General features: G+C 42.6%; 1 protein-coding gene across 1 annotated transcript in view; it reads left to right on the forward strand.

The window, feature by feature from the left end:
- KNTC1 (kinetochore associated 1) overlaps positions 1 to 26,650 on the forward strand; it is a 3,090,908-nt gene that overhangs the window by 260,322 nt on the left and 2,803,936 nt on the right. Inside the window, exons 4-5 of the mRNA XM_044068909.1 lie at positions 24,683 to 24,798; positions 25,559 to 25,637. Coding sequence (XP_043924844.1) covers positions 24,683 to 24,798; positions 25,559 to 25,637 — 195 coding nt within the window. The remainder of the gene's footprint in view (positions 1 to 24,682; positions 24,799 to 25,558; positions 25,638 to 26,650) is intronic.

The following is a 26,650-nucleotide window of genomic DNA, read 5'->3' on the forward strand; positions in this document are numbered from 1 at the left end:
TCCTTCTCTCACCTGGAGAATACCGAAGCACTAATCCCAAGATGACTACTGAGAGGCAGAATGTGGGCTCTACAATAATTGGTGATCTTGCAATAGATGTTGCAGATTTTAAATGCAAGATAGAAAAATGTGTTAATATCATAAGACCTGCAGTGTGCACTATGCAGATATGAAAGGGGGGTAACGTAAGCTTTAGCTGTCTAAGTGGAGAGCCACTAATTTTAAAAGAGCAAAATAGATTGGAAGAGGGGTTGGTACTTTGTATTCTGGTTATGTAGAGTACAGTGGGATGCTAATTAGTTTAAATAGTTGAAGTGGAATGATTTTATAAAATGATAATTTTGTGCTTACTCACAATAGCCAGTGAAAGAGGAGAGGGAAGGAGATATGTGGTCAGATTAGCATAAGGGGAGGCAACTAGAAAGATGGTTGCGTTTAAAAACAAAACAGCACCAGGGTGGGAAAAAATGTAATCTGATGTTGTCAGTTTTCATTCCATCCTCAACTGATGGGTTCATACCTGATCCCTCAGTTCTGAATCTGCCGTTGCTAAAGTTCGTGGCAACCAAAAACTCTCAAGTTTCTCTTGCCCATAATGCACCAGCCCAGGTATCTCAGATCTCATTTGCTGCTTTCAGTGAAAGACACGGCCTGCTAGTTACTCTTGAGCTTTTCCAAGATAAGGTAAAATTTCCGTTTTCTATTTTTTATTTTCTTTTAGCTTTATTGGCTAATTCCTTTTTCCTTGCCGTTGCATTACTGTACGTAATTCGTAAATGCTGCTGTTAGTATTTTTCCTCTGGAAAGTCTCTGGCTCCATTCTACTTTAGTAGTGCTTTTTATCTACCATTGTTGGTAGTATTTCTTCTTTCTCCTTACCTGTCCTGTCATATAAAAAAAAACTTTAAATCTAGTGATAACAGAATGAAAGGAAGAAAAAAATATTTTGAAATATGGTGGAAAAAGGGCCTGCAGGCTTTAAAAAATGTACAAAGTGTGGGCATAAGCTTCCATTATCGGATGCCAACACATTGTGTTTATTGCTTAGGGCATCTTCATTTGCAGGAGGATTGCTTGGCATGCCATAGGTTCAACCCCAGGGCTCTGGTTGAGCGAAAAAAAAAATTGATTCTTAAAGGACTCTTCTCCTCGTTTGAGGAAGCTATATCTGGAGAAGAATCTCCAAAATTAAAGCCAAAATTAAGGTCTTTGAAGCCTTCCTCTTCATCTTTGGGGTGTTGTAGACATTGAAAAGAGATCCAGCTTTACCCTTGGTGCTGAAAAAGCCGAAATAATCTGATCTGACGTCTTTGGATCTAAAGAAACAGAAATTGTTTGATCTCACTACTTAGGATCCGAGACTGTCCTCATCAGATCCCCCTGTAACTAGTTGTTCTACCTTTATTGTGATGTCAAAGACCAGGTGTTCACCTTCTGTGGATCCGGTACCATCTTGGGTACTTTCCCCTTTTTTTGGATAGACCCAGGTCCCCTTCAGTCTTGTCTGCTTATTCTAGGAGTCATGCAGATGATGTGAAAAGAGTGGTAAGAAATTCTCTCAGCGCAGTGTCAAATGGGTGACCCTTCAACTCCTACTAATCTGGGTCAAGAGGTTTCTTCCTCTGCAATACTTCCACTACAAGTTCTTCCTCTGACTCTTCAGTCGTCTTGGAGTCCCTGGAGCCTAGCTGTTTGGATCTGTCTGGCTCTGATCTGAAGATTATCTTATCCTCTGATCAGAAGTTTACTCCGAGTGCTCCAATCCCGTCAGATCGAAGTGCTCTTGGAACCGAAGCTTCCCTGTCAGATCGGAGATGTTGGAGTCCACTCAGATTCTCTCAGAGCAGTCTGTGCCACTTCAAGCCTCTGCATTGGATAGCTTAGCTCCGGCTTCCACCACAGAGATTTTGCCCTTAAAGTGGCAGAGGACTGCAATCCATAAGCTTGCATTTTCAGATCCGAGATCTTCTCTTTCTCTAGGGCGATCTGTCTTTGAGGCTGTGAAGAGAGTTTTCTCTGTCTTGGCAGAACAGACAAATCCCAACCCTCTTGGATCCTAAGTCTTCAACCCTGACTTCTCAGCATTCAGAGTCTCACCAAGTCTTTCCACAGGGGGAGCCATGTGCGAGCAGGAAGGGAGAACTCTTTCTGCCGTCGGAGTACATTTTTCCGTACCTTCAAGACCTTTTCCTAAGGGCCAGAAGAGTGGAAAGATGTGGTTCAAAAGATCCCAGGGAGTTTTTCAAGACGCACGAGCTGAGCCCTTCCCCAGGGGCAGAGGGGGAGGCAATAATGTTACATGTCACCCACGTGGCAGGGGTTCCACAAAACCAGGGTGATTGCGATCCCTTTCGCGGCCGACCCTATCAACGCTCCTGAAAGGAGGCCAGATTGCTCTTCTCTGGAGACAGTCTGGGGAAGATTAACTTTGTACTCAGAAGCATGGCGAAGTATCACAAGAGACAAGTGGGTGCAAAGTATAATATCCAGAGAATATTCCATTCCATTTTGCCAGCCCATTCCACAGACCAGTAAAATTCCGGATGTTCCACCCAGTCAGAGGGAACAAGCAACCACAGCAATCCAGGAGGTGCTAATCAAGAGAGTCATCCAAGAAGTCCCTGCAGACCAAATAGGATTTGGAACTTACTCAAGATTCTTTTTAGTACCAAAAAAAACGGGGGACTAGAGATGCATTTTGGATCTCAGCAAGTTGAATGAATCTGTAAAGAAGTCCAAGTTCCGAATGGATCTTGATTTCTTTTTCTAAAACCTCTCCAGAACATCCCACGGAGGAGGTCTGTAAGAAGACTTGTAAGAGGAAGCACCTGGGCTCACCAGAGGAGTCTAATACAGAAGATACGGACTTTGGTAAGGTGAAATGTTCCTATGGTCAACTCCTGAAGATGTCTAATTTGGAGACATCCTAGAAATCCTTAAGCAGAGAGATAGCTGGACACCCAGCAACCTTTCATCCATGGAATCTGTATTCCTGGAGGCCTTCAGTTCTGGCCCATCTACCTCCTGGGTGACTCTGCCCACCAACGCGCCCATTGAGTTGATCTCTCAGTGGACGTGGAAGGAAGTGACACCACTGAGCCTATACCTCGAAGACAAGATAAGATTATGGCATCACCTGTAGACAAGCAGTTTTGGGGGAAAGTAGTGGCCATTGATGCCATGGTTGTAGTAGCAGCCACCAGAAAGGAAATTGCCGAGGAAAGTTCCACTGCCCCCCAACAGAGAGTCTCGAGTGATGGACAGATTTGGGAAGCATGTCTATGCTTCAGCAGCTTCCGCTTTAAGGTTACTGAATTATTTGGCAAATTTTACAAAACTTGTGAGATTTGATTAAGGAGTTGTCCAGTACCTTCTCAGGATCTCGGGAACCTTTTCTGATGAAATTCAATCATCTGTGGCTTCTCAACTGGTTACTCTGCAATCCATTTCTTTCATGAGGTTTGTTTCGCATGTAGCCGAAGTGACCTCAAGGGCAGTGGGTTCAGGCATTTCCATCAGGAGTCATGCCTGGCTGTGTTTATATGATTTTGCAGAGCTCTTCAAGTCTTCTTTCAACAGTGCTCCCTTTGACAGCATATCTTTGTTTGGCCCAATGGTAAAGGGCACACTACCCAGGTGTGAAAAGAATGGAAAGACCCTGTACTGTGGGTGTAGTTTTTCAGTCCCTTAAAGATCCTTTTCCAGGAGTCAATGAGGCAGTGGAAAGATGTTCTAAGAAGTCTCGATGTCTGTTCCAGGACACATGTGGAGGAGATTTTCCCAGAGGTAGAGGAGGGAACTCTAATGGATGCCACTGTCCACGTGGCAGAGATGGCCCATAAAACCAGGAGTCCAGAGAATCCTTCTATGACAGACCCTACTGGCGCTCCTGAAAGGAGACCTGATTGCCCCCCTCTGAAAGTAGTTGGAGACGTTTATCCCTGCACCAGAGAGCCTGGCTAGACTTAACAAGATGCCTGGGTGCAGAGGATTATTTCCAGAGGTTATACAAATCCCTATTCCCTTCCTCCTCCAAACTCATGAAAAATACCCGATGTTTCTCTCAGTCAGAGAGAACAAGCAGCAAGTCAAATTCAGAAGCTGCTTGAAAAGAGCTTCATCCAAGAAATCCCACCAGGTTTGATAGAATCTGGAGCTTACTCGAGGTTCTTTTTAGTGCCAAAGTAAACAGGGGAGTCGAGACCAGTTTTGGATTGGAAGTCAGTTCAAACTAAGTTTCAGATGGTCACGGTTGAGTCCATTCACCTTTTTCTGGACAAGAATAACTGGATGTGCTTAATAGACCTTCAGGATGCATACCATCATATAAATATGAACATATGATCGAGAAATATTTACACTTCTGACTGGGAGCCAGCTCTGGGCTCAATGACAGCGTTCATAACCTTAGTACCTCTAGCCAGATTTTTACATGAGAATACTTCAGTAGATGCTAGCCACACAATGGTCAATACTTAACCAACCCATGTCTTACCAGATACAAATCGCTTACACATGCAAGAGAGATCGCAGGTGGTGGATTTGATCAGATAAGGTTCTACAAGGTCATCTATCACCCTCGGCCCAATGGCATAGTGACCACGGATGCTTCCCAGCTGGGGTGAGGGGGGGCATTTTCTTGGGGAAAACAGTCCCAAGGCACTTGGTCCCCCGAGGAGGCCAACTTGTATATCAATGTCCTAGAGATGAGAGCAGTGCTTTTAGCATTGCAGGCCTTCCAGAATGCAATCTCCTTTGGGACAATTGGAGTTAAAACAGACAATATGTTAGTAGTTTGGTACATCACCATACAAGGAGGAACTACATCCTACCCCTTGTGTCAAGAAGCTGAGTATGGCAATGGGTGATCTCATCTAACGGCTTTCTCATAACAACATGCATTTTGGGGGAGATCCAGTCTGATAGAAGATAAACTGCACACGTACATTTTTCTACCTCAAGAATGATCCCTCAACAAGAACGTTGCAGAATTGATTTTCTGTCAATGGGGTCAGCCTTGCTGTGATCTTTTTGCTTCTCCCTAAACAAATGCAGAAGCTACTTTGCCCTACTTCCTTTGCAGGGGGAATCCCCAGGAAATGTTCTACTTCATGATTGCCCCCCCCCCCCAGTCTACTCTACACTTATCTACCCATTCCACTAATTCCAAAATTCCTACAGAAAGCTACCATGTTGAAGAGCAAAGTCATCCTCATTGCACTCTTCTGGCCTCGACAGATTTGGTTCCCCCTACCTTTGGCCTTACTGGATTCATCAACCTCGGATTCTGGATCCGACTCCAGACCTCCTGTCTCACCCGACAGGCATGATTCGTCCAGATATAACCAACATCAGGCTGACTGCCTGGCTTTTCCAGTTCCAGGAATAGCCAGACAACCTATGCTGTTATCACCTGTCCATCAAATACTTTTTATCTTCCCATAAACCTTCTACTAGAAAACTCTGTTCCAACAAATGGAAGAGGTTTGTTTACTGGGCTTATCAGAATAATATTGAATCTTTTTCTGCCCCAGTACATAGAATCCTTGAATTTTTTACACATCTTTTTAAAGGAGTTTGTGCATCTACCGTTAAAGTTCAGTTAGTAAAGGTATCGAATTTTCACCCAGGTTTTGATGGTTCTGTCGCATCTCATAAATTGATCAGATCCTGCTTGAAAGGCACTCTTCTTCTGAGACTCCCTTTTAGAGATCCTGTCCCCCCTGCATGGGACCCGAGTCTGGTACTTTAGCCCCTTACTTGGACAGCCTTCAAATCAGCAGCTACATATGACCTTAAATACCTTTCTTGGAAGACTATTTTTCAGGGAGGTATTACCTCTGAGACACAAATTTCTGAGATTCAAGCCCTGTCCTCTAACCCTTCATACTTGACTTTTCACAAGGATATGCTTACATTACAGACTAATGCATCCTATCTTCCTGAGGTGGTGTCAGAATCTAATCTCAATCAGTCCATTACTTTACCAGTATTTTTTCCTAAATTTATTAACAAAGCAGAATACATGTGTTTATTGGATGTCCACAGACAATTACATTTTTATCTATGTAGCTACATAGAACAAAAGACATCAGAGAAACTGACCAATTGTTTCATATGTGGAAGTAAAATTGGGAAAACCAGTTGCGAAAGTTAAATTATCTAAGTGGCGATCTGATTTGTATTTCATTTGTTTATAACAAATTAGGCATTACTGTACCAAAACCGTTACAGGCCCATGTCGAATGTCCATGGATGATAAATGCGTAGTAGCAACTTTGACTACTCCCCAAGCTTTTATATCATTAAAAATTAAATCTGGTCTTCAGAGGCAGAGCATCGTTTGGTTCAATGTGCAGTTGGTATGTGGACAGTGGAAGACCCTTTGAGTCCACCCTGTCCTGTCAGTTGAGGACAGAATGAAAATTGACAATATCTGGTAGATAAGTTATGTACTCACCATAACATTCCATCTGTGTTGTCCATTTTCATTCTTCCTCAACTCCCCACCCACCATCCCCCAATCCTGTATAAACCTCTACAAGAATGATTAGTTACAGGACATGACTGCCTTTTATGTTGAGCTCCAGATGTAGTCTTCTTCCTATTTGCCTGCAAATACAGTAAACTTTCAGTTAACTGGCACCCATGGTAATTGATAGATGCTGGTTAACTGTAGATGTTATGTTGTACCTCTCACCTTCTTTCTTACTGGATGGGTTCGGCTCCGACTTGGCCAATACACTAGCTCGAAGTCTCTGACTTGGCTCGTGGCTGAACGCCTATCCCACAATGCATTGGAGTTACCCTCAGATCTTGTTTGCCATTTGATGAGTTCGAATGCCCTCTTCTTGGCCGTGGCAAAGTGTTTTTTGATTACATTACTAATAGCTGTTTTTTGACAAATTTCTTGTTATTAGAGCTATTGTAGTTCTTAATTTAGGTAGTTTACTCTCTTTGCAGGGTTTTGGCATAATTCGTTTGTCTGATTGTGTGTTGCTTATTGGCCGTCATTATTTCCCTAGGCCTATCCTATCCGTGTCAGTCTTGTGCTAATTGTGAGGCTGATATATGCTGCAGATGGAGCGAGCAGGGCAGCGGGTTCCGGAGTTTCCCTCAGGAGGCACTCCTTGGATGCGCTTGTGCAACTTTGCGGAGCCCTTCAAGTCTTCCTTTACCAACAACTCTTTTGATGGTTCCTCTCTTTTTGAACCAAACATCAAGGACACACTCACCAGATGTGAGCAGGAAGGGAGAATTCTTTCTGCCGTTGGAGTACATTTTTCCGTACCTTCAAGACCTTATCCTAAGGGTCAGAAGAGTGAAAAGATGTGGTTCAAAAGATCCCAGGGAGTTTTTCAAGACGCACGAGCTGAGCCCTTCCCCAGGGGCAGAGGGGGAGGCAATAATGTTACATGTCACCCACGTGGCAGGGGTTCCACAAAACCAGGGTGATTGCGATCCCTTTCGCGGCCGACCCTATCAACGCTCCTGAAAGGAGGCCAGACTGCTCTTCTCTGGAGACAGTCTGGGGAAGATTAACTTTGTACTCAGAAGCATGGCAAAGTATCACAAGAGACAAGTGGGTACAAAGTATAATATCCAGAGAATATTCCATTCCATTTTGCCAGCCCATTCCACAGACCAGTAAAATTCCGGATGTTCCACCCAGTCAGAAGGAACAAGCAACCACAGCAATCCAGGAGGTGCTAATCAAGAGAGTCATCCAAGAAGTCCCTGCAGACCAAATAGGATTTGGAACTTACTCAAGATTCTTTTTAGTTCCAAAAACAACGGGGGGCTAGAGACCCATTTTGGATCTCAGCAAGTTGAATGAATCTGTAAAGAAGTCCAAATTCTGAATGGTGACACTGCAGTCTGTTCTTCCCTTTTTAGGGAAAGACGTTTCGATATGCTCGATAGACCTCCAAGGTGCGTACTACCACATAAAAATGGATAGAGCATCAAGGACTCATCTACACTTCTGGCTGGGAGCCAGTCATTATCAATTTCGAGCTCTACCATTTGATCTCACTACAACCCCCAGAGTGTTCACCAAATGCATAGGTATGAACACCTCCAGGACTGCATGGATTAGGCAATCCCAAACAAAACCAAGACTCTTTCCACAAAGGGCAAACGTCCAGTCTGGTGGACCCCAGCCATTAACAAACTTTACAATAAGAGGAGAAAGCTATTACATGATAGAACAAAATCCATAAAAGGGAAGTCACCCCTGATCATTATTAGTAAAAAAATACGAGCACTCATAAAATCAACTAAGGCCAATTTTGAGAGAAAAATTGCCATGGATTCAAAGGACAATCATAAGGCCTTTTTCAGCTATGTTAGGAACCTGGGTGGAAACTCCCAGATATGCTCAGAATTAGTACAAAATGATACAAAAATCACTGAACCCACAGACATTGCCAACATACTGGCAGACAGGTTCAGTGCAAACTTCACCCCCTCCCCCTCAAAGGAGAGATAACTATCCCAGCGGAGTGTAGCCTCCCAGACATCTCAAATGCACAGGTGAAAGCTGCTCTCTCTAAAGCTAAAAACACAGCATCAATGGGACGGATGGTGTCCCGGCTGTGTGCTACATGAGCTAAATGAGGAATTAAACCCGCACATAAGGCAGCTGTTTAATCTCAGCCTTACCACAGGATACGTGCCCAAGGAGTGGCGTCACGGCAACTGTGGTCCCACTCCACAAAGCGGTGCCTCTACGGACCCTGGTAATTACCGCCCCATAAGCTTAACAAGTCTAGTCTGCAAAGCTATGGAGAGGATCATAATGGAGCTCATAAACAAAGATATAGGGGACTTGCAGACATTGGACCCGACCCAGTTTGGCTTCGTCAAGGGCAGATCATGCCTTTTGAACTTGGTTGATTTCTTCGAAACATTCACCAAGGCCATTGATGAGGGAAAGGCAGTCCATACAGCCTACCTTGACCTTCCAAAGGCTTTCGACACAATACCCCACTCGGGTATTGTAGAAAAACTTACCAGCTTAAATGTAAACCCATATGTCACAAGATGGGTTGCAAACTGGCTTAAGGACAGAACCCACAGGGTTAGAGTTGCTGGCGCTATGTCAGACTCCAAGCCGGTCACAAGTGGTGTCCCACAGGGCTCGGTCCTTGGCCCCCTATTGTTCGGCATCTACTTCTCAGAAGTACAGGCCAACATGGGAGGACTTTGGCTGACAAAGTTTGCAGGCGACTGCAAACTGGGCCATAGTGGAAAGTGCATCGGACACGGATATCCTTCAGAAGGGACTCATGGAAACAGATAGCTGGTGCCAGAGCCATGGCCTGAAGTTAAACGCCAAAAATGTATAGTCATACCCTTCGGGAAAAACAAGGTAACCCCAAGCTACCATATAGGTGGCAATCCACTAAGCACAGAAGAGGTTATCAGGGACCTGGGGACCCAGGTTGACAGTGGCCTTTCTTTTGACACTCACGTTGCTAAAGTGGTTAGAAAGACCTTCTACATTGCCCACCTGATCATGAAGGGATTCACATCCAGATCTAGTGAGGTCATTGTTCCCTGTACTCTTCACTTATCAGACCAATGATAGAGTACAATGCCCCATTCGGGATGCATCTCACCCGACATCTGCAGCAATTGGAGTGACCCCAAAAGTTCCTCACCAAAAGGATAAAGGGACTCCAAAATCTGTCATATGCTGCCAGATTGAAGAAACTCCAGCTCTATTCAGTCGCATACCGTCTGCTCAGAGGTGACATGTGCCTGACATACAAGGCCATGTCCAACCCGGAATTAATGGACATGCTCCACCTCAAAAAATCCAAATCCAACAAAACCACTAGAGCAAGCGACTTAAACCTTAGCACGGATATAAATAGGACGTGCTGGAGCGATAGATTTATCACTCAGAGACTCCCTATGCTGTGGAATAAAATCCCGGTCCATGTGAGGCAGAGCACCTCGCTGGCTCTGTTCAAGAGAAATCTTGACCTGTGGATGGGAGATCGTAGGTTTACCCCGGGAATCATCTCTGTGACACTGCTGGACAGAGGCACAACAAACTAATGGGTACAGTATTTTTTCATACAAGGGGTGGCGTAAGCCACAAAACTTTGGGCTAGGCTTATAAATGCCTTAGGGCAGATAGCCTAGTATAAACCTATGAAGTAGTAACGGCTCACCTGAGACGCCTAGGATTCCAAGTGTTTCTCTACCTGGAAGACTGGCTCCTAACTGCCACCACCAAGCATCTACTTCTACAGGCCAGGGACACTACACTGGAACTTTGTCTTCAGTTAGGCATAACAGGGAATTTTCAAAAATCTGCCTTGTTGCCTTGTCAACGTATTATATTTATTGGCGCAGATCTAGACACTCTTTCTATGATGGCTTGCCTTCTGCCCGACAGAGTCTCTGTCCTCAGACAGCAAATAGTCGACATTCTTCCCAGGAGAAAATTCAAAGCAGAAGTAGTTCTAACACTTCTTGGAACCATGGTGTCAACCATAACTCTTGTCCCCCTAGCCAGCATGCATATGAGAATCCTTCAGTGGCTTCTGTTTGCTCAGTGGTCTCCAAGAACTTCCTATGTCCCACCAGATAACTATAACTAATTCATGCATGAGAGTTCTCCAATGGTGGCTTCAGTTCGATTATGTGACCATCGGAAGATCCTTTGTTCCACAACAACCTGTTGCTACGATGACCACAGACGCTTCCCAGATAGGGTGGGAGGAGTATTATCTGGGAAGAACAGTCCAAGGCACATGGCAAGAACACGAGGCTCAGTTGCACATCAGTGTTCTAGAGATGAGAGCAGTGCTTCTGGCATTGCAAGCACTTCAGGACTCTCTTCTACTAGGAACGATTGCAGTTCAGTCAGACCATGTCCGTAGTCTGGTTCATAAGCATGGAAGAACCATATCATATCCCCTTTGTCGAGAGGCACTAAGAGTATAGCAATGGGCAGTCTCTTCCCAACGTTTTCTGGTAGCAATGCATAACCCAGGGAAATCCAACATGAATAGCTAACAAGCTCAGCAGGGCGATTTTAATGTCTCATGGTCTCTGAAACAGGGCATAGCGGACAAGATTTTCTGAACTTGGGGCCAGCCTTGCTGCGACCTATTTCTACCCCCCTGAATACCAAATGCATCAGCTACTTTGCCATAATTCCCACAGTGGGGGAGACACCGAGAGACGCACTCATCCACGATTGGCCCTCGGGACTACTGTATGCCTTACTTCCCTTTCCGCTAATTCCAAAGTCATTCAGAAAGCCAAAGTCTTGGGAAGCAGGCTAATTCTCATTGCTCCATATTGGCCCCGTCAGATTTGATTCCCTGCCCTCTGACCTTATCTTCAGGAGAAGCCATGGGTTCTGGACCTAGTTCCAGACCTTCTGACTCGTATGTCAGGTGCGCTTCATCCTTCTCTCCAGACCCTCAATCTAACAGCTTGGCTGCTCCACTTCCAAACTGTCAGGCTTCAAAAGTTTACCCCAGCAGTCAAACACATTTTGCTCTCTTCTCATAAGGCTTCCACCAGGAAATTGTATTCCAGCAAATGGAATACAAGAGACATAGATCCCTTCTATGCCTCTATTAGTTCAATTTTAGAACTTCTAGCGGAGCTCTTTCAGCAACGCTCTGCTGCAGCTGCAATTAAAGTCCAGTTAGCTGCAATTTCCAATTATCACATTGGTGAATACACTCCTAATCTCATGTCACACAGGCTGTGTAAAGCTTTTTTAAAAGGAACTTGTTTGTTGAGGGCTCCCATCAAAGAACCTCTATCACCCTGGGACCTAAATTTCGTTCTTACTTATCTAACTTTACTCTCTATTGAGCCTGCTTTTTCTTGCGATGTAAAGTTTCTGTCCTGGAAGACCATTTTGTTAGTGGCCATTACATCTGCAAGTAAAGTCTCAGAATTACAAGCTCCATCAATTTAGCCATCATACCTAATATTTCATAAGTATAGAGTATCCTTGAGGACCAGTCCATCTTTCATGCCACAAGTCTGCTGTCAGTCCAATCTAAACCAGTCTATCGGACTTCCAATTTTCTTTCCTAATCATTCCAACAAGGCAGAATGCAAACTACATCAGTTGGATGTACATAGGCAACTGAGATTTTATTTACATAGAACCAAAGACTCCAGGAAAACGGACTAGCTATTTGTTTCCTTTTCTCAAGCAAAACGAGGCAAACCAGTCTTGAAAGTTACACTCCCAAATTGGTTTACCAGTTGTATTACTTTTAGATATACTTCAAATAGAAGTCTACCTTTCACAATCAAAGGCCATTCAACTAGAGCTCTAGCAACATCTGCTTACTATGCCAGACTATCAATGGACAGCATTTGCGCAGCAGCTACATGGGGTAGGCCACATACTTTTATTACTCATTACAAGGTAGATTTGGCCTCCAGGGACGGAGCTTCTTTTGGGTCCACAGTGCTCAAAGTTGTACCTCCCATGAGCCACCCAGTAAAATGGTGCTAGGGACGCTGTCCCATCCAGTAAGAAAGAAGGCGAGAGGGACAACATAACATAAAGAAGTTATGTACTTACCATAACGTTCCATGTTTGTTGTCCTCTCTCGCCCTTCTTTCTTGCATCCCTCCCTCCTTCCCCCCAGCCAAGGCTCCTGGAGGACTAGGATAAGAGGTTTTTTTTCCTGTCCTACATGGAGAGTTACTCGGGAAGTGCTCCTTTTTCCTCTTATATGTTTTGTGTGTGTGTGTCTGTGTGTGTGTGTGTGTGTATGTATACATGCGCATATATATATATATATATATATATATATATATATATATTTTTTTTTTTTTTGTGATATGTAAATAGAAATGTACTTTATGGCTAGCAGCAAACAAGTTCTGGGGTTTACTCCAATGCATTGTGGGATAGGTGTTCAGTCACGAGCCAAGTCAGAGACTTCCAACTAGTGTATTGGCTGAGTCGGACAAGAGTATCGGCTCCGAACCCATCTAGTAAGAAAGAAGGCGAGCGAGGACAACAAACATGGAACGTTATGTTAAGTACATAACTTTTTTTCTGGTTGTTTGAGAGTTACTGTTAAACATAAGCCTGAATAATACTGTACCCTATACTGTTTATTTGGTTTGACTTATTCTTAGCTTGGGGAGAGAGGGAATTTCTTCCCATCTTCCTTTTTAAAACTCTAAAAAGGTAAGGTAAGTTTATGCGGGGGGACAGGGACGGAAAGTGCAACACATGAAAATTGTACTGTATTTCTTCAATTTTTTTTTTCTTTTCTGGTTGCTTGAGTTCCAGTTAACTGAGAGTTTACTGTATTTCCTTTGTAGTAAAGTCAGCAAAAAAGATCTGAGGTACTTGGGGTTGGTGCATTATGGGTAAGGGAGAGGCTCGAGAGTTTTTGGTTGCCACAAGCTTTAGCAATTGCAGAGTCAGATCCGAGAGATCGTATCCGAACCCAATAGTTGAGGAAGAATGAAATTGGACAACCCAGATAATGTTATAGTGAGTACATAACTTTATTTCTGTGCGACTCGCAAGAGAGATGGCTGTGGTCTCTTTCCTAGTTTTAAATATGCAGTTAAAAGCAGATTACAAGTAAAACATAGTGTAAAGAAGGTAAATCACAGTATACAAAATAAAAGAAAGCAATACAAAATACAGTACAGCAAAAACAAACTAACCTTTCCCTCACGGCAAGTTTCAGCAGATTCTGGGTGAGCTTTTCCAGACTATTTCTTTTAATAGCTTGATTGAATAGAGTTGGTCTTGGAAAATAATCCTGTCAAGATAATTTGATCTTGTGAATAATTACTGCCGCTGTAGCTCCATTTGTCTGTAAAATGACAGTAAAAATTTACCAGAAATGTTTGGCCTCAGTTAAATGTATGGCTTCCTCTGTGGTGGAAGAAAACATCTAGAAGGATATGAAGAAACAAGAAGCATTTCAGTAGCTTTGCACTACTTGATGGTGAAGCTTGCATAGGCTAGACCTTGAAATTCTGCAGAGTCTATATTCTTACAAGCAGTACATCTGACATTGTGATACTTATGCGAATATCACTGATGTAGAAGGAATATCTATTATTAACATGTGGGTTAATATGTTTTGTAGGTTTGACTGGCAAGCTTGCAGCCGATAACCCATCAAGACCCATGACTGCCTTAATCAGATGTTGGTATTTTCAACTGTGTGCTGTGTGTATATTATATGTGTAACATACACACTGCGCATGTAATACATATGTGTATGTATGTGTATGTATATGTAAATGTATGTATATGTAAATGTGTGTGTGTGTATGTATATATATATATATATATATATATATATATATATATATATATATATATATATATATATATATATATAAAAGTGTGCGCGCCGTGTATAGCGAGAGACACAGATGTAATGTGAAGGCTTTCTCAAACTTGACCAGTGACTTTTTTAGTTTGTAACTGAATGCTAGTAATTCTTTCATGTTTAAATACATTGCTTAATGCAGCTGTCCTCCTCTGTTTTTTAATACCCCTTAACATTCTGCTGCTGATTACAGCCTGTTGCAATTCTCTCTCCCCCTCTGGACCTCTTCTTTGTATCCAAGAGCACAGGGGGTCCCAGCACATTTCTACTTTGACTGTGCAGGTGGGTACTCTCTCTCCAGGGAAAGAATAACCTTGAGACCTGCAGTCTCTAGGATAAATCTGCTTGCCTGAGAACTAAACTAATGTGACATCCCAACCCAAATGTTTATGGAATGTAGCTCAAGACATAGCTTACTGTAAAACAGTTCCAGTAAATCTGTTCCATGCCCATACCCTTCCGGTTTCTTAGACTTCAAAACATTTTTCTCTTCATCTGTAGGCACAACCTTCTACCCTTCTTGTAGCACTAGTGTCCCTCTCCTGCATCCTCATGAAAGTTGTACTCTGGTTGCTTCTTCTTGTGCTCCCAAACAGTTATCCTCCAAAACACTGAGAGAGCTGCTAGAGAATATTGACAGAAAAGCAAACTCATACCAATGTGGCGAGCAACCATTTGATATTGGAAGAGTTGTTAGTGCTACTCCTGGAGCTCATACCAATGTGGCGAGCAACATTTGATAGTGGGAGAGTTGTTAGTGCTACTCCTGGAGCTCGTACCAATGTGGCGAGCAACCATTTGATATTGGGAGAGTTGTTGGTGCTACTCCTGGAGCTCATACCAATGTGGCGAGCAACCATTTGATATTGGGAGAGTTGTTAGTGCTGCTCCTGGAGTAGTGAGAGCGGTTATCCTCCAAAACACAGAGAGCTGCTAAAGAATATTGACAGAAAAACAAACTCATACCAATGTGGCGAGCAAAGTTGTTAGTGCTACTCCTGGAGTAGTGAGACCCAAATGATCGAAAATCCGGGTTTTCTTGTACACATGTCGGAGACTGCTTTTGCTTGGAATATTTTCAAAGTGTTGTAATCTCGAGAGTTGGTATGGATATACAAGTTTTGGAGCTGTGGGGACTTGTTCCTCTGCAAAACCTTCTTTAAAGGAGAAAAGCAGTGTTCAACATTTGCTGTTCCTCCTGTACTTGGAGACCTACCGTAATGAGCCTCAATATTTTAATAGGGAACCATAATACTCTGTAACTGACACGGTTTCGCCATCCCTTTTTCTACTGCTGAGTAATGATCAGAAATATATTAATAAATCTCTTCAAGTTCATCATCAACAGTCACATCCTGTTTTTAAAAAGCTTTAAAGTATTAGAAAATTAGCACTAATATTGGTTTAAGAACCATCTTACTCTGTGAACCTCAGAATTACAGGAAAAAAAAAGCAAATCTGCAGTGAAGATACCTTCTTATCAGCGGTACCATTAGGGCTAGTTCTTCACCCTGCTTTATCTGCATCATTGATAAATAAAATTGCTACCACTGTCCAGACATCAGTAGCAAGGCTGTATGCTAATGTTGTTATTCTTTACAGGTGTGGTCCTTCTAAAGCCCAAATTCAAAAAGCAGCTCAAAAAAGATCTTACCTGACTGTGTCTGTTTTTTTTTTAACACCATTTTATAGGTTCATAGGTTCATACTAGGCTATCTGCCCTATGGCATTTATAAGCCTAGCCAGAGTTGTGTGGCTTTCACCACCCCTTAGGTTGAAGAATACTATACCCGTTAGTTTGCCGTGCCTCTGTCCAGCAGTGATACAGAGATGATCCCCGGGGTAAACCTACGATCTCCCATCCACTGGTCAAGATTCCTCTTGAACAGAGCCAGCGAGGTGCTCTGTCTCACATGGACCGGGATTCTGTTCCACAACATAGGGAGTCTCTGGGTGATGAATCTGTCCCTCCAGCACGTCCTATTTATATCCGTGTTGAGGTTTAAGTCTCTTGCTCTTGTGGCTCTGGTGGATTTGGATTTTTTGAGGTGGAGCATGTCCATTAATTCCGGGTTGGACATGGCCTTGTATGTCCGGCACAGGTCACCTCTGAGCAGACAGTATGCGACTGAATAGAGCTGGAGTTTCTTCAGTCGGGCAGCATATGGCATATTTTTGAGCCCCTTCATCCTTTTGGTGAGGAACTTTTGGGGTCTTTCCAATTGCTGCAGGTGTCTGGTAAGATACATTCCGAATGGGGCATTGTACTCGATCATTGGTCTGATAAGTGAAGAGTACAGGGGAACAATGACATCCCTTGATCTGGATGTGAATCCCTTCATAATCAGATGGGCAATGTAGAAGGTCCTCTTAACCACTTTGGCAATGTGAGTGTCAAAAGAAAGGTTACTGTCAACTTGGGTCCCCAGGTCCCTGATAACCTCTTCTGTGCTTAATGGATTACCACTTATGTGGTAACTTGGGGTTACCTTGTTTTTACCAAAGGGTATGACTATACATTTTTTGGCGTTTAGCTTAAGGCCATGGCTCTGGCACCAGTTATCCATTTCTATGAGACCTCTCTGAAGGATATCTGTGTCCGATGGATTTTCAACTATGGCGCCCAGTTTGCAGTCATCTGCAAACTTTGTCAGCCACAACCCCCCTATGTTTGCTTGCACTTCTGAAAAGTTGATGCCGAACAAGAGGGGGCCCAGGACTGAGCCCTGTGGGACACCGCTTGTGACCGGCTTGGAGTCTGACATGGCACCAGCAACTCTAACCCTGTGGGTTCTGTCCTTGAGCCAGTTTGCAACCCATCTTGTGACATATGGGTTTACATTTAAGCTGGTGAGCTTTTCTATGATACCCGAGTGGGGTATTGTGTCGAAAGCATTTGCAAGGTCAAAGTAGGCTGTGTGAACTGCCTTACCCTCATCAATGGCCTTGGTGACTGTTTCAAAAAATTCAACCAAGTTCAAGAGGCATGATCTGCCCTTGACAAAGCGAATTGGGTAGGATCCAATGTCTGTAGGTCCCCTATGTCTTTATTTATGAGTTCCATTATGATCCTCTCCATAGCTTTGCAGACCAGGCTTGTTAAGCTTATGGGGCGGTAATTACCAGGGTCCGTAGAAGCACCGCCTTTGTGGAGTGGGACCACAGTTGCCGTACGCCACTCTTTGGGTACGTATCCTGTGGTAAGGCTAAGATTAAACAGCAGCCTTATGTGTGGGTTTAGTTCCTCATTGAGTTCGTGTAGCACACAGCCGGGGACACCATCCGGTCCCATTGATGCTATGTTTTTAGCTTTAGAGAGCAGCTCTCACCTGGGCATTTGAGATGATTGGGAGGTTACACTCTCCGGGGATAGATATTTCTCCTTTTGGGGGGGGGGGGAGTAAGGGGAGAAATTTTCACTGAACCTGTCTGCCAGTATGTTTGCAATGTCTGTGGGTTCAGTGATTTTTGTATCATTTTGGACTAATTCTGAGCATATCTGGGAGTTTCCACCCAGATTTCTAACATAGCTAAAGAAGGCCTTATGATTGTCTTTTGAGTCCTTGGCGATTTTTCTCTCAAAGTTGGCCTTGGATGATTTTATGAGTGATAAGTAGTTTTTACTAGTATTGATCAGAGATGTCTTCCCTTTTAGGGATTTTGCTCTATCTTGTAGTAGCTTTCTCCTCTTGTTGTAAAGTTTGTTTATGGCTGGGGTCCACCAGATCGGGCGCTTGCCTTTGGTGGAAAGGGTCTTGATTTTATTTGGGATTGCTTGATCCATGCAATCCTGGAGGTGCTCGTAGAAAGCATTTGTAAGGGATTCAGCAGCGTGGGTTGTGGTTTCCAATGGCTCAGGGGCCTTGAAGGATACCACACCAGTCTTAAGAAGTGTGAAGTTGGCTTTTGAGAAGTTCTTCATTGTGGTTTTTTTGTTGGGGGGGGGGGGCGGGTTGTGGATCTCCAGTGAGATTAGTTTATGGTCTGATCTCACCAATGAGGGATATACTTCAGGTGTGGAGCATTTTGTCCCCATGTTTGTGATGATCAGGTCTAGTATATTTTCACCTCTTGTGGGAATGGTGACAAGTTGTTCCATAGCATTTGAGTTTATGAACTCCAGGAACCTATGGGCTAGGGTATTGGGGCTTGAGTAATGTTCCCAGTCTATGTTTGGGTAGTTGAAGTCACCCAATATGATGGTGTTTGGAGAGACATTTATACTCTCCAGTGTCTTCAGGAAGGCTGTGTGGGGTTCCTGAGTTTGAGAGGGTGGCATGTAACATGCTACAAACTGTAGAGCAGTTTTGCCTATGGTTAATTGCACCTGAATGGTCTCTGATGCTTCGTGAGTTGCCACCAGCCTGGAGGTGTGGGTATCCTTGATGAATATGGATACACCCTCCTTTTGTGGTGCAGTCCGGGTTTTGGGGCGGAGCATGATATGAGGTAAAACCTGATAGTGCCGGGGTGCTCTCAGGAGCCTTGAACCAGGTTTCAGTCACAGCACAGACATCGATGTTCTCCATACTGAGTAGGGCTTCGAGGGCGTGCATCTTGAGATTTAGACTTCTGGCATTGAGCAGCATTACCCTTAGTTTTTTTCCATTATTGTTTTCTAGGGCGGTGGGTTTAGAATTTGAGCCTTGTCTAAAAAAGGCACTATGGGGGTGGCAAGAGGCTTTGCCAATATCCGGAAACCCAGGGGTGACCGGTGCAAGCCGTCCCTTGCGAAGCAGCGTGGCTTGTCAAGCATGTCATTCCAGGCAGACAGACATTGGATCCCCTTAGAATGACACCAGAAATTAAGCCAATTATTAAAACTGATCATTTTGACACTCATTGCCTTTAGAACTGCTACTACCCTATTTGGAGCATCCCAAAAATGATCATATAGGAGTTCTTTAACCATATGTGACTCTCACAGCAATCAAATAATATGGACACCACAATATAAATGCCTTTGTCTTGTACTGGAACCCAATCTGGCCTTTATCTTCCACTTGGAAATTGTTGCAGGAAAAAAAATCAGACTGCTGTAAACCTGTTCCCCATTTTCTAACTCTCCAGGTTTGAATAGATTTGTGAATAAAGTAATGTAAGGCTGCCATATTGACCCAGCATGGCAATCAACTGTGATATACACACACACACAGACACACACACACACAGACACACAGACACACACAGACACACACACACACAGACACAGACACACACACACAGACACACACACAGACACACACACACAGACACACACACACACAGACACACACACACACAGACACACACACACACAGACACACACACACACAGACACACACACACACAGACACACACACACACAGACACACACACACAGACACACACACAGACAGACACACAGACAGACACACAGACAGACACACAGACACACAGACACACAGACACAGACACACAGACACAGACACACAGACAGACACACAGACACAGACACACACACACACAGACACACGTGACCAAGTCCTAGGTGGCCCTCTTAAACCATTTAGTATAGAAAATTGGGGAGGTGTCTGATTCTGACTTGAGTACAGAACTTTTGTAACTTGTACTCAAACTGCTAGGAAAGTGGTAAAAGAAGAGTGGATATGATGCTGTGGATGAAGTATCCAGGGGAGCAGCTACAAATCTGTACTAAGGGGGCGAGGCATACATGATGAAGAACCTTGACTCCTATTAGTTAAAGAGCCACTGTTTGGGATACCAGCTAGCTAAGTTTTGAAAAAGAAAGTGGAAGAAAGGGCTGAAGTCATGCAAGGTTTTCACCCCCCCCCCACACACACACACCTTGTTACAGTATAGGAATTCCTCATCTAATTGAGGACCCTTCTATTGAAAGCAAGGAGAGGGTAAGATAGCAAAAAGTAAAAAGGATAAATTGAAAGAGAAATGTCAGGGCGGTAATGAGGAAAATCCTGCAGTGACGGGATAGAAGGGTGGGGACCTTGTTCCAACATGGAGGAACCATAACCACATGGAATCCCTTACTCACCGCCCAAAGTCAAACTTCAATCCCTGAAATTGGAGACTAGCAGTGCTTTCCAGTTTGGACAGACGCAACAAAGACCGATGGGCTTTCCAGATCATTGCAGAAAAATGCAAACTTCATTGGGTGAAACTACCATATATAACAAGAATTCTTCTGTCTGAAAATGCCAAAAACATATCTAATTCCATTGCCAAAGTGATCCTGACATAAGTGGTAGACCTTGCTCTGCCCACTGTAAAGAAATTAAGGGTTTTACTTCATACTGTTCTTGGTTCCTAGCAAGTAAGAAACCTGGAGATACATTCTTGACCTTTCATGACTGAATATCCATACAAATGTTGCAAGATTCAGAATGCTGTGACCCTTCAATCCTTGTTGCTTCTCCTGTCCCCAAGGCCTTGGTGGTCACCCGGGATTTAAAAGATGCCTAGCTGAACACTCCCGTCCATGGGAGCCACAGGTGCTTTGATATTCAAATTAGAAGGCTTGTATTATCCCTTTGGTTTGGCCATTTTCGTAGGGTATTTACAAAGTGACTGGCTTCCATGATTTTTTTTTTCCTGCACCAAGGGCATTTCCATTTTCCTTTACTTGGACAACTGTCTTGTCAAGGCAGGATTTTGGGAGGAAATGAACACTGCCCTTTCTGGGGAAATAGCACTCGAGTCTGTAAGCGTCACATGTTTTGAGCTCTCTAGATAACAATAAATCATTAAACTGCAGAGCATTACCACAGTGCCGCTGGACTGCTGCTTCCTAACTCAACCATCCTCAACTGTCCTTGCCTTGTCATAGCCTTCTTTGACCCTTATCACTCTACCCCTCTCCTGTACCTCACCCTGTTGTTGAAGCTAGCCCGTCCTAGGCAAATGTTGATTGGCTGCAAGTTACTAGCCAGACCTTGTGGACTGAAGCATGTGACAATGAAATGATTACCTCCTACTTATGAACTGCTCTTCTAAAGTTTTGAGTAAAGAGTTTTGGTTATGTGGACAGTGGAAGTTAATTTTTACCCTCACTCTCAAATGACTGTCTAGTGCTTATCTCCTCTTGACCCATTCATCCTTCAACCCTTTCCTTCCATTTCTATAGCCATTGGCGAGACAGGTGGTAGGAATTGGTGATCATGGTTAGATCCAACAAGGACATTGTTTTCCTTTCCTGCTATATGGCCCTTAGCCTTGCATGTGACATTTCACTGCCTTCACCACTAAAGCAAGACATGTTGCAGTGACTTTGAAGGGCATATTCTTTAACTTTGCCAGTTACTAATGGCAGAACTAGCTCAGACCCCATACCCTTTGCCTTCTTTCTGGCTTGAGTCCTGTTTTCTGCCGGCTCTCATTTGCAGCAGACCAATCTGCATCCTTTACAATAGAATGGGCAAACCGCCATTGGCCTCTCATTTTTACCTTCTCCACACTTCAGTATCTAGTTTGTCAATTCAAACTCATCTGCGTCACTGTCTAGGCCTTGTTCCTCTGGCCTATGCAACTAACCAAACTTGCAAAGTTTATTGTGCTAGTTTTCTGTAAAGTTGGATTTAGGTTTATTTCTGTGTTCTTCCCACTTGTCTTCCCATTCTCCCATGGATGAATGAAACTCTCTTTGAATACTTCACCCAGGAAAATCTACAACCAACTCTAAACATCCAGAGCAATTCCAGTAGCATAGCTACCATTTTTAACAAACATTTTACTGACTCTGTAATTGCCCTTTCCAAACAGCAAACTCCTACTCCTGAAACCAAACTAGCCAAGTTTACAACTAGCAATGCCTCATTCTGTATCCCCTCAGTTCCTACAGTCACTATAAAGAAAAACTATGACAGAAATTAAAATCTACTACACTTGCCATAGATAACTTACCCAGCTTACCTCAAAATTGCAGATGAATGTGTAGCCTTCCTAGTATCAATCCTTATAAATAGAACCATACTCGAAAACAAGGTCCCTCAGCTGTGGAAGATTTCCCATGTAACCCCACTTCACAAAGGGGGATCTTCTACAGAACTGACTAACTTCTCGGTCAATTGCTATTCTTTCACCTCTTTCTAAGCTACTCGAAAGGTGTATTCATCTCTAAGTCATGAAATTCTTACTAACAAATAACCTTCTCGCAAACGCTCAGCATGAGTTTCGCCCATCACATAGTACCACTACAGCTCTCTTATCCTTCACTAATACCGTAAACCATCACAGGAATAACAACTTTGTATCTGCCATCTTTCTAGACCTATCAAAAGCTTTTGATATGGTCTCCTATTCCAAACTAATAGACATACTAACTTAACTATCCTTCTCACCATCTGCCGCAACATGGTTTTATAACTCTTTATCTGGCCATCAACAGTCTGTTCTATGGCAGGATGACCGATCTCCACACCTTCCTTTATCCATTAGTTTCCCCCAAGGATCTATCTTGGACCCTCTCCTTTTCTCCCTCTTTACTGATACTCTACACACAGCTACTCCACATGGTTATATAATACAGTATACAGATGATTCAACACTTATCTATGCTGCCACTTCTCTATCAACCCTTCATTCTCAAACACAGGAATCTTTCACTTCTGTTGAAACATGGTTAGTTAATGCCCATCTAATCCTGAACCCAAACAAAACTAAATTATTATTCTTCCAACCTAACGACATCTAGCTCATGTCCAACATTTAACATAATAGCCAAAAACAATACTGTGATCTCCCCGACAACCGATACAAAACTTCTTGGAGTGGAAATAGACAGTACCCTAAACTATAAAAAAAACTCCATAAGAAACTTGGAAGTCTATATAGGCACAAAAGGTTCCTGACCACAATGGCCATAATTATATTGGCACAAACCCATCTGCTCTCCACTCTACTATATGCCTCTCCAATTTTAACTAATCTAAGGAAAACTGACTTATCTAAGCTAGAAGCATGTTATAATAAATTGCTAAGTTTGCATCTGACTGCCCATATAGAACACAACATTGTACAGCTTTAAGGATACTAGACTGGTTTGAGCTTCCCAGCATTATTCTTTACAACCAACTCTCTCTAACTCACAAAATTGTAACACAACCAACTAGAACTCCTGCACTACAAAATATCATCCTTCCTTACAGTTCCAGCAGACCACTTTGCTCTAACAACAATAACTTATTCACCGTCTCCAAGGCCAACAACACTGCAGGAGAATCTTTTATTTTCCAACTGTATATCTCGTATATGAAACTCCCTTCCTTGCTCCTTTCTCTGTCTCATCCACTAACCACTTTAAGCCATCACTTAAAGCTTTTCTAAAAAAAATAAGTAGCTATGTTCCTGTACTAATCCCTCATGAGTGCTTTGATACATCACAGTATACCCAAAACATATCCAACTTCTCCCCAGTGTTTAATCCTTTGTTCCTGCTGACCTGTCGTAACCTTATATGTTGACAAAGTCATGCCTACAAAAATAGTATAGCGATGTTCAAACCTAGGTTTTGTTTTCAGGATGTAACAAATTTGTATGTTCTTATGTATACTACATTTTGTTTACTTTATACTTTATCGATTATTGTAATGTGTGCATGAATATTTACTGTTACTCATGGAGCTTTTCTCCCCGGGCCTCTGCTGAAAAAGGACCTGTGTCCAGTCGGACTTTCCTGGTAAACAAATGTAAAATAAATACATTTTTATTAGTCTGTGACAGAAGTGCGCAGATAGTTTTATTTACAGTTTTTATTTATACCGGGTAATGTGTCCATTGAATGTACATTCAAAGTTAAATGTGATGAAGATTTATCTTTTGCTATTGGAAGGAGCAAAACTTCAACACGGCCTATAAAACATAAGCATGACAAATCAGAGTTGCACTGATCACCAATAGCTGCTCCTCGGATCAGGCGCACCAAAAACTTTGCAGAGGAAAATATCCCCATGCCCCATCCTTTTGTAAGAGCTGGACATGTACTTTCCCAGTATATTAGCTCCTTCTTACATTTTAAATTTATGTGGATGTGAGAGGATGCCATTTTTTTAAGACTTAGATGAGGGTACAAAACTAAAACAACTTGTGTTGCATCTAGTGTGGTGTGCATCACTTTAGATATGTGTAGTATATGGGAGTATTAAAGTTAATAGTTTTAATATTCCTATACACCACACAGATCTAAAATTACTGACTTTAGATCTGTGTGGTATATAGGAATACTTTAGTTCATATGTAGGGAATAGCACTGATTAGTAAAATATTATTTTAATAACCTACTTCAGTTTAGTAAAGTGACCTTTTCTTTAATGTTTCCTTTGTAGCTACTGAGGTTGATGTTGTTAGCCTCTGTCATGAGGGGCAGTTCCTCATGGTTGGAGAAAGATGTGGAATCCTTCATCTTATTCATGTGGCATCAGGAAAAACATTGCTGAACAAAGTAAGTCAAGCATGACTTGCCTTTCTCTTTGCAGTTCATCATGTCTGGGTTTGTGAAGCCTGTTGTTGCATAGTAATGGTTATTAAACCAAGTGCCTTTTTATACCTTTCATATCCTTGGTAAGGTGTTACTAAGGCTAAAGAATAATTATAGGTACAGCAACTACATTTTTGAGAAGCTCACATTGTATTTTAAAAGCATCCAGTCTTGAAACGGACATTAGTGGGAAAACATTTTGACCATTTTAGAAAAGTCTTGATTTCCACACTGCATACTTTCTCAGATTGTTACAGAAGTTGTACATTCTGGTTGTTGCTTGAGGCTGAAGGCATTCTTACTTCAGAAACAGTGTGGGATCAGTTCATTTGTATGCAGTGACATTGTAAGAATGCTGCATTTGACATGGACAGAGCTGAGCAAGTTTTCCAGCTAATCGTTAAGTAGTAAATAATACTTGTCTCACATGATACACTGAATGCTAAAAGCACATGTGTTTATAAAATGTCTTCACAGTTTATCAAACACTGTGCATATAAGACTGCTATATAATGCGTGGTAGCGAAGGCAGCCGCATCTTTCTAGGTCTGATCTGCTAATGACGTTGTGATTACAAAGGCAGTACTTTGTTTCCACTCCTACTAATGCATAAGATGATATGCTTGTAATTGTATTTATTAGTTAACCTTGGTCTGTTTTGAAAATATGAGTAGATAAAATTGGTAGAATTGATTTCTAATATGTTACATTTTTTTCATTGTAGACTCTCAGTCAGAAATCTCCTAATGCCAATGAAAAGACCTATCTCAACCTGTTGGTTGAAACAGATATTTCAGATGCAGGTATGAATGGCAGCAGACATGAAATTTATGTAATGGTCTCTTGTTTTGTTTATCTAATAGTTAAGATTGGATTCTAGTATCCCACTTCCACTACTACACCAATGCAGGTACCCTCCCTAACACCCTAAGCGACCTCCTACCTGCATACACCCACAGAACTCATCTACAAACCTCACACAAAAATCTATCAGGAACCTTGCTCACTTGAACCAAGATTCATTTATAACTACCCTTCTTCAAGCTCAAAACTGGTCCCCATTAAAATCACTACCCCTGGATGACGCTGTTCAGTATTTTAATATCTTTCTTAGCCCAGCACCTCTGTACTAAACGCTCAAAACCTAACCATGCCCCCTGGTTGACAAAGCATGTCAAACAAACCCTCTTGTATAGAGACAAAGCCTGGAAATTTTAGAAACCATGTAGGATTATAGAAAATAAATAAAACTTGAACTTAGAAATGCTGATAAAAAAAAAATGATCATAATGAATAAGAAAACCTACTTCTCCTCTAAACTCTCCTCCCAAAGTAATAACCCCCCAAAATTCTGGAAATCTGTATTCTCCCTTCTTAATCCTGGTAACATTAAAAATCCATCGCCCGCTCCCGGCAAAAACCCTCTCCAGGTAGCACAGATATTTAATACCCATTTTATTGACGCCATCCAAAAACTAATCAAGGACTCCTCCTCAAAAACCAACCCGATCTCTAGCAATACCTCAATACCCCCCCCTCAAGTCCCCACAAACAGTATTCCACCCAATCCACCTTTCTCACTACAACCTGTACCTACATCCCTAGTTCAAAAATTACTAATCAGATTAAAACTCTGCTCACTCTCCGCTGATAACGTACCACCAGAATACTTACAACTAGCAGCCAGAGCTGTAGCTTACCCTGGTAGCATTCTTATCAGTCTTTCTATCACTGAATCGTATGCACCCCAACTATGGAAGAAATCCATTATAATCCCATCTCACAAAGGAGGAAATGCTCATGATCTCTCAAACTA

The sequence above is a fragment of the Protopterus annectens genome, chromosome 4.part0 (assembly GCF_019279795.1).
Source record: "Protopterus annectens isolate FY-2018-M chromosome 4.part0, PAN1.0, whole genome shotgun sequence".
NCBI classification, from domain to species: domain Eukaryota; kingdom Metazoa; phylum Chordata; order Ceratodontiformes; family Protopteridae; genus Protopterus; species Protopterus annectens.